Here is a 15,834-nt window from a genome sequence, read left to right on the forward strand (position 1 = left end):
CACCAACTGGGTATCACCCAGGCAATGGTGATGCCACCAGCTAATGCTTTCAATTTGAAAGTGCCTCAGTGCTTCTGACATGAATGCAAAAAAAAAAATAGACAATATGTTTCACTTTATATAAATCAGCTTTCACTCTTGAAAGATTCTTTGTTATAAGAATATTCCATGTACCAACGGAACCAGAACCACAGAAAAGAGCAGAGGAAATATATATTTAGCTTAAATTGCCCTGGACTTAATTAATCAAAGTATACTAAATGGCAACAGATAGTTAATATGAATATTCTAAATTTAATTACCACAGTCTAGTTCTATAACTAATTTAATTATTTTGCTCTAGATATACTGTGTATTTGAAATATATGCATGAATCTACAAATACACACACACACACACACATACATATACAAAGACAATTAATTTTTAGAGCTGGCTTCTAATGCCATATTGTTTCATATTATAACAAAACAATAATCTGTACAAAGATATTCCTTGATTTCATTAAAATAAATATATAAAAAGTAGGTATATCACATTAAATATTCTGTTGTACAATTTAGGAGGTGCTTCCCTTTCATGGAACTTTGCACAAAGCACACTTTAAACTCATTTGCAAAACAGTATATTCTTCTCATTTCTAAGAGGCAAGTGAAAAGTCTCCATGTTGTTCATTTCATCTACTTCTTTTGTTGCCTTGTTGATGATAACAGATAACATAATCAAAGTTGGAAGGAACCTTGTAGGTCATCTAGTCCCAACTCCCTGCCCAAGCAGGAGACCCTACAACATTTCTGACAGATGGCAGTCCAATCTCTTCTTGAAAGTCTCAAGTGATGGCACTCCCACAACTTCCAAGGGCAAGCTGTTCCATTGGTTGATTGTTCTCACTGTCAGAAAATTTCTCCTTATTTCCAGGTTGAATCTCTCCTTGTTCAGTTTCCATCCATTATTTCTTGTCTGGCCTTCGGGTGCTGTAGAAAATAGCTTGACCCCTTCCTCTCTGTGGCAGCCCTTCAAATATTGGAAGACTGCTGTCATGTCTCCCCTGGTCCTTCTCTTCACTAGACTAGCCATGCCCAGTTCCTGCAACCGTTCTTCGTATGTTTTAGTCTCCAGTCCTCTAATCATCCTGGTTGCTCTTCTCTGTACTTTTTCTAGAGTCTCAACATCTTTTTAATAGCGTGGTGACAAAAACTGGATGCAGTACTCTAGGTGTGGTCTTACTAAGGCTTTATAGAATGGTATTAGTACCTCACTTGATCTTGATTGTATCCCTCTGTTAATGCAGCTTAGGATTGCATTAGCTTTTTTGGTTGCTGCTGCACACTGCTGGGTCATATTTAGCTGGTTGTCCACTAAGACTCCAAGATCCCTCTCACAGTTACTGCTATTAAGCCTGGTTTCACCCAGTCTATATGTGTACTTTTGGTTTTTCTTGCCTAGTGTAGGATTTTACATGAAAATGGGCATCACCTCACTGAGAGTAATTAAAAGCATCTCTTCATATTTATCTGTTGATATAAGAGAATCTAGTACCCAGTTCCAACTTCATAAATATATAGCTTGGATGGTGGGAGTGGAGACTTCTGGAAATTCAATATGTGTAGGGAGAAAGAGAGATAAATTAAAATTGAACTTGTGAGCTCTTGTGAGCTGATCTAAATTCTCTATACATGGAAGACATTTGAACAATTATTTTGTCTACATAAGGAAATCCTTTTATATTCCATTTCTATTGTCAGCTCCACAAATCCATAGCAAACCAGTTCTGTTTTAACAAATGTGTTTATGTATGGGAAATGTTATGCACAATTTTTAATAACCTAATCTTCATCTTGCGCAATGAAGCAGTTCTTCACTCCAGTACTTCACATTACCTTTCTAAAAAAAAGAATTTTCTCAGTATTAAATTGTATGCTGATCTTTAAATCTAGCCTTCTGTTCATGATACTTCTACAGTTTTATTTTCAAAATAATCTTTTTCAAGCAGGTTTTAATATTTCTAGTGCCTGGGATATTGAAGAAACTGTAACGCAGTGAAACTACAGCATTTCTTTTTGTAATAAATAGGTTAAAAGACAGCTAATTTATATGCAGATTTTAAATCTTCTGATCTGTAAAAGGCTGGATAAATGATGAGAGGGGTGGAGGCTGCAGGTTGCAGAGATGAAAAGCCAATACATTGTATCCAGTCCATTAAAACAAGAAGAAATAGAAAAGATACCTTGATAAGTGTTCTGCCTGTGTTAACCTTGATGGCTATTATCGGGGGAGGGGAATGAGCCTGCTGCTATATCTATTTCATTGGCTTGGGCTTTTTCATGCTGAAAGAAATCAATACTTTGAGTCGTTAGATGACAGAAGCATCACTTCAGAATTGAAGGTGGCTGTCAGACATTGTCATTGGTTGACTTTTGTTTGCTATTGAGGTTTTAAGCTTTCATTTTTCTAAGTCTTATTCAGGAGCTTTGGAAGATTTCCCTCGGTGGCATTTTTAGTCCAGACTGTAAACTGAAGGTTAAAAGTCAAGTACAAAAAAAAAAAGTCTTAAAGAATAGCGCAAGAGCTTTTCCTGTTGTCAAAATATATGATGTTGACGAGAATTTGCATTCTCAGGTGCTTTTGCGTCCGATTGGATTTCTCTATGTCTTCTTACAGATTCTGGGTAAAATATATTTTACAAAACTGGAATCAGTATAAATTCATATATTTGGAAATTATATATATATAATAGACTATAAAAATAGGTAATATACACAGAAGTTAGGCTTTCAACTTTATTAATTCTCTTTTTTGTAGGGTAGAAAAATCTAGCTCTGCACAGAAATAAAGAGACAAAATTTTATTTTTTACCTCATGCAACTTATTTGTTACATGGATTTCTTCATTGCTTAACACAGTTTTACTGGTAATTCTACTTTTAATTTGAAAGTACATTTAAGCCAATTATACTGAGTAGATTTATGTAAATATCTATAATGTATATAGTTAAACCTTGATGTGCAGCCATTCATTTAGTGACCATTTGAAGTTAGAACAGCACTGAAAAAAGAGACTTATGACCGTTTTTCTCACTTATAACTTTTTCAGCATCTCCATGGTCATGTGAACAAACTTCGGGCACTTGGCAACTGGCATGTATTGCACTCTCCTGGGGTCATATGATCACCACTTGTAACCATCCCCATCAGCTTTTGGCAAGCACAATCAATGGGAGAAGCCAGTATTCACTTAACAACAGTTACTGCTATTAAGCCTAGTTTCATCCAGTCTATATGTGTACTTTGGTTTTTCTTGCCTAAGTGTAGGACTTATATATAGATATACAGAATGTGGATTTATTTATTTATAAAATGAATATCTCCTATCACTATCCATATATCTCTGGGCAGCTTACAATACAATAAAAACATGAATATAGAAACATTACAGTTAACAAGAATTAGATAAAGACTAAAAACCAAGTGCATAGTGATAACAAAGGTAGGATTGCTGTTGCTTCTCTATTATTCCACCAACCGCCTTCACAGTGTAACATATCCCCTTTGAGGCATGAAACCAATCAGCAGAGCCAAATTTTGAAGCCCTCTCAGAAGGCCAAGAGAGAAGGGGCAGATTAATAGGTTGCTTATTATTTATACTCCATTGAATGAAACTAATGAAAGAAACAGGAACAAATTATGGGAGAAAGTGCAAAATCAGCAGTGACAATTTATTACTGTCATATAATATCAATACTTCTGGAGCTTTTGTGGTTGTTGGTTTGGATGCAATTGAAAGGGCTTGCTATAGCCTATAAGTTATAACCCATAAGGCCTTATACCAGTTGGGTTGGGAATCTTTGGGTCTATCTAGTCCAAATAGAATCTGCCTGACCAAGATTATTTGACCTTTGAGAGAGATTGCATGCTGAAATCTCCTTGGGATATAGTAGGAAGGAACATGGAGGTAAATAGTCTCTGTTCTGACCGAGATTTTCCCAACAGCACGAAACCCTCCTTGTCCTGAAAAACCCCTTTTATTTAGTTTACAGTGAATTCCTCTCCAGCAAAGTCCCGGCCAATAATCTTTCAAGATATTTCACAATTACAGACCTTTATCAGGCTTGGAAAATTGCCATGCCTATATCTTTCAAATGCCATACTGTAACAGACAATACTTGGCAAGAATGCAGGAACAGATCTTCACCCAAATGAACTAATTGTCTCCTGCAAAACCCCACTCCCCTTTCGCTTCTCTTTTATTCCCTATGGGAGGGGCCATTCACCGCTCACCTGTGGCCTTACTCCCAAATTGACCCCTGTTCCTTAGCTGTTCCCTTCTTCTGGCAGCTCTGCACATGTGCCCACTGGGAACAGGCTCCAGCTGTTCTTTTGCCTCGCTGATGTCCGAAGGCAACTGATAACTATCAGATGGCCCTGGACCCATCTCTGCCTCTGACGCAGAGCACACATCAGAGCCTTCCCCAGACTCCAGGACTGGCCCATGTTCCTGGCCAACCTCCTCACTGTCCAAATCTTCTGCCAGCTCCACTGGCTGCTGGTGGGCCACAACAGTCTCTGTTGAACTTATTTTTTGAATCTCATGGGGCTAGTGGTCTCATGAGTTGGAATCGAAGCAGGTATGGTGTTGGTAAAGGTCTTTCGATAACCAGAAGGATGCCATGAAGATGATTTTTGGAAATGAAGATGAAGGCTAGCTGCTAAAATGACTAAGACAGATTTAGACATTTCCTAATGGTTGCTAGAGATTGAATATTGGTTTTAATTCAGATAATGAGGACGGGGTAGTCATCCTAGAATTGATGGGACAAAATTTGTACTGCTGAAGGTTCATTAACTCATGAGTACTCACAATTCCATAAAAGATTTGAGGTTATGATCAAGAGATGATTTCCAAAGAAGAAAAGGCACCATTGATATCACTGACCAACATAGTTGGCACAGAGGGGATATATCAAAAGACAGAAGAAAGTAGATTTATCTGTCTACCAACAGCTGGATCAAGGCCAACTGTCATCTTAACTGAGTGACATAGGAAGGAAAATGACCCATAATTCTGCAATTCCTTTCTTTAGCTTTCAGTAGGAATAATTCTAATATTTTACAACACAAAGTGTGCATACATGCTAAGAACACAAATATGCTAATACACTCATGTTTAGAATAGCTTTGAGATGAAAGTTATACAGATAGTCTTTGACTTTTGACCACAATTGAGCCCAAAATTTATGTTCCTAAGTGAGATATTTGAGTTTTGCCCCATTTTGCAACTTTTGTTGATGCAGTTGTTAAGTGAATTATTGCAGTTGCTAAGCTAATAACCCGGTTGTTAAGTGAATCTGGTTTTCCCATTGACTTGCTTGTCAAAAGGTTGCAAAAAATGATTGCATGTCCCTGGGACACAGCAACTGTCATAAATATAAACTAGTTACTAAGCATCCAAATTTTGATCATGTGACCCTGGGGATGCTGCAACGGTTTTGTGACAAATGGTCATAAGTCACTTTTTACAGTGCTGCTGTAACTTTGAACAGTCACTAAATGTACTGTTGTAAGTTAAGAACTAGCTGTACTTTTTCTCTATCATAAATAAAATAAGGAAAAAAATGGAATATTATGTGGTGCTGCATTTTTCAATTAAGTCCTTAAATATATGCCATGACAATCCACTTGACCTCTACTGATAAGCATTTAAAGAATCTTGTAGAGCATGCTTTCTGCATACTTTTGTGTGCCCATATACTTACTGTAGAGACAAATAACTGTCTTTTAAAATCACTGCATTAAAGTCAGTCAAAACACAATATGTGTCACGCCCCTGGTGGAGACTGACTCTGAGGAAGAGGAGGAACAGCCAACAGGGAGTGGAAGTGTGGCTCCAGAGGTGGTGGAGGAGGCGGGGGAAGGGCAGAGGCCGGCCGAGTAGTCAGAGGAGGACCCAGGCCCATCCCCTATCCATTCTAGGGCACGCAGGGAGGAGAGGATCAGGGTAAAACGTGGTCTACTTGGGAGGAGAGGGCCATGATCCTCCATGGGTTGCAGGTGGGAGATTTGCATAAGAGTTTGGACCTGCGTGCTAACAGACGCTGGAGACAAAGTAGTGTTTTATTCCTAAAGAAGGTTTATCTTGGTTGGCGTTCTTCCAACGGACTGTCCCTGGTTATCTTCCTGAAGTTGGCAATTATCTACCCTGGTCTGTTGTAGAACTTTATTCAGTGTGGTTTGTTTTTGTTTTTTGCTTCATTATCGGCTCTTTGAATTTGAACTGTGTTTCTTTCCTTTGAAATGTTATTTTGAAAATAGTTTACTCCTCCACTGTGAACAATTAAACAGTGAAGCCAAGTTGAAGGCATTAAAGCACTTTCAGTTACGTTTTGGGTTTTGTTATATTTCTGATATACTCTGGGTCATCACAATATGTACTATGCTAGTTTAAAAGATATTGATTTTAAATTTTGTTTGTTTTCCCATTTGCTGTTATTCAACATTCTATAGATATAAAAGTATTATTTTAAGTATATAAATATAGTATCAAACCTCTGTACAATTTATGCCTGCTCCCTTTATGTTATGCATTCTGATTCTGATTCAAACTATAGCTCTTAAATTAAAATTTGTCTTGGCAGGAGGACCTTTGCACAGTTACATATTACAGCCTAGTTGTGTCCCTTCAGTCTCTTATGCTCAAATGCCATCTGGTACAGCATGCAATTTTGAATACACCAAGGTTTGCACATGTAACACTACATTAAGGGAGTTGCATTGCCTAGCAATTCATTTATGGATGTAGTTGATGCTGCTGTTAGCCAACTTTAAAGTCTACATGCCTTAGGGCCTTCATAACTCCATGAGTAGCTTCTGTGACATGACTCTTCAGATAGCTATTTCATATGAGTAAGATTATGCTTCCCCCAAATGGTAGTAGATTTTTCATCATTATATTAAGATTATTAACTTTTCAGATTCTCTGGAATGGAACAGCAATTGTAGTAATCAGTTATAGAAATGCTCAGGTATCATGCTAATTGTAAATAAGCTCTACTAAGCCATAAACGAGACAGTAAGGTTTTTGGATATAACAATAAGCAGTAAAGTTCTGTCCCTCAGTAAAATTTTGTCTATTAATTTTATAGTCAAGTATCACAACATTGGGCTAATGAAAAAAGTATGCTCCCAAAAGGATATATTTATCAGCATTTTCTAGCTGAAGTGCAGAACTAAATGTTACCATTACTGTATCTAATATTGAATGAAACTATTTTTTACTGTTTTTGCTTTGTTGCTGCCATTTTGCATTTTGGTGACTAATGTGGGTATCTTCGGTCTTATTAAAACATGTCGGCATTTGGGACATAATAATATGTTTAACCTAAACTGTTAGATAAACCATGTCTGATATTTAATCTATAAAAGCTCTGTATAATGGGTAAAATATATTTTCTTTGTTTTATAATACCATATTCATATTCTAAGCAAAGAAAAAAGAGCTTATCTGCAAAGTTTAAAGCACTGTATTTGCCGCTACCACATATAAGTTAGATAAACAGGTGGAATCCAATGGCTGTTTTAATAAAACAGGTACTATCTACCTGAAAAAAATTGCTTCTGTTGCCATAATGCAAGCTTTGCATGCCATAAGTCTTTGATTTACATTTTCACATCTGACCATAGTCTCAGGATTCTGGCAGTTACTCCAATTAAATCATGAGCCTTGAGCCACACTCCCAAAACTTCAAAGGATTTATTAGAAGTTAACAGGCCGGCATTTGCCTGGGCGTAGCAGACTCAGAGATAAGTAATTCACTGTCGCCCTTGACCCTGCTTTCCCCCCCACCCCTCTGGGTGTCTCATCCAATGAAACACGTCCATAGCCAAGAGTCATCCATCATGCTCTCCAATTAGATTTTTGCGTGGCAGAAGCTTCAGTCATCTAATCAGTTTCTGAAGAAAATATGAATGGAATGTACTTTCGATTCCACACTGCTGCCTGCTCTTTGAAACTCCCCCCCTTCTTTCTGTTGACAACTATAAAACATGTATACAAAATGTTTTATGAGTTGACACATAGTTTTATTTCAATAAATTTAAAGAACATTTTATTTAATAGAATAATTTATTTTTAAGGAACTTGTAGGCTTAATGAATTTATAGTAATTTCTTATGCAGCAAATGCACAGAGATAGGACTGAACCCTCAGTTACCTATTAAATATGTACATGCATTTTGGCCCTTGAGATATGTTCCCAATAGAATCCTCTGTTTATATTTTATAGAGAGTATTATTTGTCTACACTGTCTTGAAAAAAGGGTCCAATGGACCCAGGGAGACGTCTGCATAAAAATGCATAGAACCATTATGTAAACATTTTTATAGTTTTAATTGGAGATACCCTTAAAGGACATATTGCATAGTTCCCCCAGTGGACCATGTTTTATGAGGATGATAATGTTTTGCTCAGCTGTTGTTTGCAATTTCTGGTGTATTATTAAATTTTGTCATGTGTTCATTTTCAATTCATTGCAGAAATTTTAAGTAAAAATATATAAGTGTATAAGCAATTTCACTGTTGACAAAACAACAATCTAAAAGTACAATGCAGTTTTCTTTCTTTCTTTTGTTCCATCACATTTTAGTCATTGTGTGCCCAGTATTCTGCAGAAAAACGTGAAGATGAGAAGATGTGTGATCATTTGATAAGGGCAGCCAAGTATCGTGATCATGTGACAGCAACTCAGCTGATACAGAAAATCATCAATATACTGATGGACAAGCATGGAGCCTGGGGCAATTCTCCACCAAGGTAAATAGACAAATTACATTTTGGCAGTGCATACATTTATTTAAGTGACAACAGTCTTGAAAGGACAGTTAGTAAAATTAAATTCGAACTTGGGGAAAAAACCACAATACAACTTAATCATTTCCTAAATGTTTCACTTTTTTCTAATGAGTCTAAAGGAAAAAAGAATGCTTTTGTTGAAGAAAGCATCGATGACCTCTTCACTAAATAAATTCAATAAAGATGGTTCATTGGTTTCTGAACTTTTTAAAACAAGACTTGTGTAATTGGCTTGTAAACTTTCTAACCCATCTGACAGAAAATATAATTATTTTCACTTTATAACATCCCACACTGATGATAAAATTGTATGATAATAAAATTGTGTAATGTGCTTGGCAGTATCCTTAACATCATTACATACATGTAAATGACATTATCAGGAAAACAAAATGTATTTACAGGAAAGCCACATTTAGCTACAATGAAATCTCTTTAAAATATATAGTGTTTTTCTGTCCTAATTAGTGGCGGTCTCTCTCTCTCTCTGTGTCTCTCTCTGTGTGTCTCTCCCCCCCTCTATCTCTATCTATCTATCTATCTATCTATCTATCTATCTATCTATCTATCTATCTATCTATCTATCTATCTATCTATCTATCTATATTCTGCATTACAATTTTCAATTTTTAAGATTTTTTTAATGGTTTTTTTTATATTTCATCGTCTTTTTCAAATCTGTGTTACTGGAATGAGCTCTGCTTCTGAAGGCCTAATACTTTCCCATTAATGTCATTTATTTTGTTTTGATATTGATGGCTTTTCTAATGCCATACGATTAGTAGACTACAATGCTGGCAGCCAGCCTGGGATCGGCACTGGTTTTAATAAATCACAATCAGACCCGTGCCATTACATCAATATTTTTAGTCAATTATGGAGAAGGTCAGGTGCTACGTTCAGCATAGAGCCACAGCATGTGGCATTTCAGAAACATCTGGTACTGCAACAAAACTGTAAGCAGGGTGTGTTATGTGTTTGGAGTTGGCAGGGAGGAATCTAATTTATCCTTCTTGATGGGACCAAATAAAACCTGCTTCTTACTTTATGGATAACACAATGATGAAGATAGCCATTCTGAATATGTTACATTTGCTGCGCTTAATACTCTGTATGTAATCGTATTCCCCAAAGTTTCTGTTCAATAAATTCTGAAAATGAAAATATTTTTTCAGGAGCAAATGGGAATTGTTGTTTCCTCACAGCAGGAATCTAATATCTTTTGACACTTTCTGACCTGACTGAATGCAATTGTGTCTCAATATCCAGCTTACAGTAGCTTTTGCCAGGAAAGAAGAAAGTGTTTCCCCCCCCCCCCTACACTAAATTTTAAAGTCATGGTGTTGGTTTGACATTCAGAGAAGGTATCCCCCTCCCGCACTAGTTTGATATCTGTGCCCTTTACTGTCACTGCATTCCACCTCCCCAAATGCGTGGTGGTTTCAAGAAATAATGGGACAAATACCTGTTCATCCATATATTACTGTCACCTGCAGTGAGGCTCAGGTGAAAACTGAAGGAGTCTGATAAGAATAGGAGAATAAGCCGAAAAGAGGCCACATATGAGCAGAGTGGCAGAAGTTGTTTTTTTTTTTTTTTTGGTAGTGCATAGAGCAGGCATTGTGTTTATTTGGGTCAGGAGACAAATCATCTTTCATGTTGGTGACACCTGGTAAAGTGGCTGAATGTAAGAAGGATGAGGAGAGATGATGGAGAACACTGGATGGAAATCTCTGAGGACATACTACCCTTTTCTCATATCGTCCTTCATTGCATTCTAATAGGCTGACTAATGTACCATGGAAATTCACTCTTGATATTGGGGGGTGGGGTCTCCTCTCAGAAAAATGCATAGGTAGAGTTGGAGACATTTAAAAAAAATTAAGAGAACCTCTGTATATCAATATTTCCAAATGCTTCTGATTAGTTTAGGGTGCTGAGTTTGGGCTCAGATTTCAGTTGCTTTTAAAAAAAAGGTCCATTTCAGATAGGTTGAATATGTTTTAATGGATGCCCTCAAGCAAGAGGCGTCTCTGCCTAGAGACATTTATCTTCCCCGCCCCCATTGTCACTAGCTTGCCGGTAAAATCTTTGTGATGCTCTCTCCAATTTTTCTTCAGTAAATCAAATCTTCCTTCTTTCAGAAAGATGAATGCTATAAGGTTGGGGTGTTATAAAAAAAATCAATGCAGGCAAAATTGAAACAGTATGCCTCTGTATTGATTGGCCTTGTGAAATCGAAACTAACAGCTTTGTAACTGTTTCAGTGGACAGTTAAGCTGACCTGTAATGGACAAACTATCAATATTAGCGTTACTATTTTATCTTGTAGTTGTCATTTTTTAAAATCCTGACTGTAAGGAAAGGGAAAACTAAGCTGCATTTTTAATGTTGCTCGTAAGAAGTAACCTTATTGTGTTTTACTATTTTCCTGTTGTAGTCATATTAATAAAGGTATTTAATATTCAAGAGCAGCAAGGCAAAATGTTTTTAAGAGCAGTGATTATTTTTTATTTATCTTATTTAAGAAATAATATGAATTAAATTGCCTTGTTTTTTTTCAAAAAATGAGATACTGATAATGACAATGGCAATGCTGGCTTATATCGTACTTTTCTGTTCATAGAGTAATCAAAGGACTCTAACAATTATGATAAAAATAAAAAAATCAAGCACAAACAGTTAAAATAACATAAAACAGCTAAGGAATTACCAATTACTTTGATTTAAGAAACTCAGATAAAGAGTAGAAAGGAGTCAAAACCTTATTTACTCATACTTTTTTTAAAAAAAATTAACAGACATTAAAAAGCAATTTCAGTTTCACTTTCCCAGGTTCAAGTCTCTTTGCTTAACATATGTGATATGTTAACATATTTATACCCCTCTATGTTTTTAAGTACGAGGAATTCTCTATTTAATTAGATTTAAGAAAAGCACATACAATTTTCTATATCTCACAGGCAATGAATTAGTGGTGGAACTACTTTATAACCATCAGACATAAACTTTCGGTCTTTTTTTTATTCCATCTGTCTTCTGACACATCCTCATTCTTAGATTCCAAAGTGGTTTTCCTTTTCAAAAATTCTCCTATGAGTCTCACCTTCAAATACTTTGTGGACTTCATCTACTCAGACAGAGATGAGCCTTTAATAGTACAAAAATGACCCAAACCATTTTAGGCTATCTATTCACTCTTTTCTGGGTTATATTCAAAAGCCATCGGAACCAAATCTATTCTAACCATTGTAGTACCTCTAATACTGCCATCATCTCTATAACCATACATCTTCTTTCCAGAATTTTGTCATATTTCATCTTGTATTGATAAAGACTGTCTCCTTATTACCAAAGCAGAAGAAGATATCTAATACAGAAAGTGTTTAAATTTTTCAGGGATGCAGGGATACATGAAGAGCTAATGAAACAGACCAAGGTTATCCCAAAACCTGTTTTGTATTTTGAACAAATGAATCCCATAAAGGGAAGGTATCTTTAGGGCATCTCCTGCTGATCTTAGCCTTCAGACTGGGTCATATTGAGATAGTTCTTCAGATAGCCTTGAAATCATTTAAAGTTTAACATCTTAAATTGTTTTTGACAATCACTGTAAATTTTATAACACATCTAGCAATTTAACTGCTGTATTTTAGTTAAATTTCTGGTGATTGCATAGTTAGTCAATATGTAATTAAGGAATAGGTGACTCCTGCTAAATCTTCTAGCTTAGAAGTAGTTGCCACTAGGTATAATTGTGCAGTTGCATTATTTTCCAACACAGTCACTTGAGAATCCAAATATTATTGAAAAGTAAGAAGTGTTTCCAGATCATTTAAAGGGATTATATAGTATACATTCACCTAGAATGTAGAATATCCCAATCCCTGATCATCCTACTTATTGATCAGTACTTTTCTGCTTCAGCATTTTCTTCATTAAAATCAGGATTGGCTAAGTAGAAGAAAATAAATAGGAAATGTCACTTCCATGTGGGATTCTTCATAGTCCATAGACCAGGCAGAACTTCCAACAGTATCACTGACAGAAAAAGAAAGGCAATCTCCATGTGCATTCAGGAAACAATTTAGATCTGTTAAGTGTCTGAAGTTGGTAATTTAACCTGTGTACCATTCTGTGTCAATTAATAAGAGTAATATATTTAAATCTGACAAGACAGAATTGGACCATGTTGAGAGAGTCAAATTCTTATTTTCTCTAGAAAGTATGTATAGTAATGCTCTCATTTATGCAATATTTAATTCATGCTATTATGTCTAAGCCTTATTTAGTTAAGGATAGGCAATCTTTTTTTAGCCTCACATTTTGAAAAGCTATTATTTGGATTTTAAAGGAAATGTCTGATGCTGCAGTGACATTTCTATGGATGGGTTTAAAAAATTCAGTGTGTTTTGGATGGATTTATAATCTGCTGTAGAAGCATACCAGAATGTGTTGTCAAACTGATTGGTCTGTAGTTTCCTAGATCTTCCTCCATTTCACTAGCTTTGCTTTCCTTCAGTAATTTAACCTATTCTTCAAGGTTTTTCAAAATTAATAATTATGCATAGGTCCTCAACAAGAGACATATGTTTTGGGAAATCTGTAAATGGTGTTGAAAATAAAAACTTTCTTCAAGTACTTTCTGACATTTTCTCTGTTAACTACAAGCTATTAAAAATGGTATAAAAAGATGTTGAGACTCTATAAAGAGTGAAGAGAAGAGCAACAAAAATGATTAGGGGACTGGAGGCTAAAACATAAGTATGGTTGCAGGAATTGGGTATGTCTAGTTTAATAAAAAGAAAGACTAGAGATGACATGATAGCAGTGTTCCAATATTTGAGGAGACATGACAAGGAAGTGGAGGTCAATTTATTCTCCAAAGCACCTGAAGGCAGGTCAAGAAGCAATGACTCAAAACTATAATCAAGGAGAGAAGCAACCTTGAACTAAGGAAAATTTTCCCAACAATTAGAATAATTAATCAATGGAACAACTTACCTCAAGAGGTTGTGGGTGCTCCGACACTGAAAGATTTTAAGAAGAGATTGGACAACCCTTTGTGTGAAATGGTATAGGGTCTCTAGCTTGAGCAGAGGTTGGACTAGAAGACCTCCAAGGTCCCTTCCAACTCTGTAATTCTGTTGTTCTACAAGCCCATAGTGTATGTTTTGCAGACAACAGTTCTGTAATTATATGCAACAAACAACTGAAGGCATAAACAATGCATTGTGGACTTTTTGGGCACACTTAGCTGAACACATGGCCTTCCAAAGCACACCTTAAACCATCATTTTACTTTTGACTCCTTCTTTTCTAGAATTTATTTGAAAATTCATTGTCACAAAAGTTGTTGTTTGCTCAATCCTTCCTAATGTAATTATTCCATACAAGAGACATTGATCCCAACAGGAATTATTTTTATTATTGATTTGAGGCTTAAAAACCATAACCATAAACTCTTGGACACACACCAAAACATAAATGCAAATTTAAATACCCATCCAAACCAGAGCAATATGAAACATTTTGCAGAATTCTTCAACTAATTAAAATGGCTTCTGGAAGTGTGTGTTTTAATCTGTGGTTTTAATCTGTGTTTTAATAATCAACTGTATCAGGACAAGCCTAACTTCCAAATGATGGCTGTTCCATAATATGTGGGCCATTCACAGAGAATCTCATCCTCTTAGAATCAGCCATTTTGGTTTCTCAGTAGTGGGGAATAACAAGCAATTCTTTTCTGAGATGGTCATATTTGACAGAATTATTCTGGTTGAAAGAAAAAAGTTTTGAACATACCTTCATGCTACGTATGCATTGTATACAACAATAGAATGTAGCAAGACAGAGTATATATTAGTGCAAATAGATTTGGTGGCAAAATATGGGGAGCTTTATTTATTTTCTAACATTATATCCTGCCTATCTCCAGAGACTCAGGATAAATATGCTAAAACAACAAAGAGTATAACATATGTTTATAAATACTAATACATAAATTTAACACTCGTATTTCTCACTCAATTTATCTGATGTTGGTGCATTTATCTCTGATGATTGTTACTGAGGTACAGGGTTTAGTATATTTCTACACTGTAATGTGTTTGACTGGATGCTCTGTGATCTTGACTGGTGCCCAAAGGGTATGCTAAGAAGTTCAGTAGTTTCAGGACCATGGAAAGCTCCAAGCAAGGAACTTTTTCTAGCTTTGTCTGGGATTGAACTGAAGCAGTTTATATTTCAGAACTAGACCATCCATCTTAATGATTCCTTCCTCCTTTGAGGAACTGAAAACCTTTCAGATGTAGCATTCCTTCTCCACTCTGAGAAGTGTTGACAAGCAAACACAAATGTATGAATTCCTACAACAGAAAGGGTCGTTTCTAAAAAGTATAGATCTAAAGTGTAGACTCCAACCATCATGATAGCATGATAATTTATTTCGTAATCTGTTTTTCCCCCCACATTGTCAAAATCCAGGCTGATTACCAGGTTTTGACCTGAGCTCAGAATGCCATCCAAGGTACTCTTTGTGACATCATGACAAAAAATACAACACAGACAAAACTAAGTCCTATGTCATTTAACAGCTTTGCTTATAAATAGAATGAATAAATAAAAAAGCCAATTAGATGATGATTCCTTTTTTACTAAGATATAGGTATATAAATATGTCTGTGCTTCACTCTCATACTGGTCTGTAATTTAAAAAAATAGATTAATTGATTAATTGTGGAGAGAGAGGTAACCAAGATTATTCAGAGTCAATAACTATACTTTCCTTTTAATATACATACATGTGGGAAACTGCAGGTCTCTTTAAAAGAAAGAAAGAGATAAGCACAAGGAATACAAGGGCAAAAAATAAGAACATGAGATTGTCTTCAGAAACTTTGTCAGAATGGATGAACTCAATGAATTGCAGTTTGCAAGATGTTCCGAAAACAATAAAATAAGGTTCTTGGGGTATGTAAGAAAAGAAG

General features: G+C 35.8%; 1 protein-coding gene across 5 annotated transcripts in view; it reads left to right on the forward strand.

The window, feature by feature from the left end:
* LRBA (LPS responsive beige-like anchor protein) overlaps positions 1-15,834 on the forward strand; it is a 351,486-nt gene that overhangs the window by 122,669 nt on the left and 212,983 nt on the right. For all 5 annotated transcript variants that reach the window (XM_087963037.1, XM_026668758.2, XM_026668760.2 and 2 more), the window contains exon 37: positions 8,640-8,806. In XM_087963037.1, coding sequence (XP_087819163.1) covers positions 8,640-8,806 — 167 coding nt within the window. The remainder of the gene's footprint in view (positions 1-8,639; positions 8,807-15,834) is intronic.

The sequence above is a fragment of the Notechis scutatus genome, chromosome 4 (assembly GCF_049901735.1).
Source record: "Notechis scutatus isolate UNSWTSFEM ecotype Mainland chromosome 4, rNotScu1.2, whole genome shotgun sequence".
NCBI lineage: Eukaryota > Metazoa > Chordata > Lepidosauria > Squamata > Elapidae > Notechis > Notechis scutatus.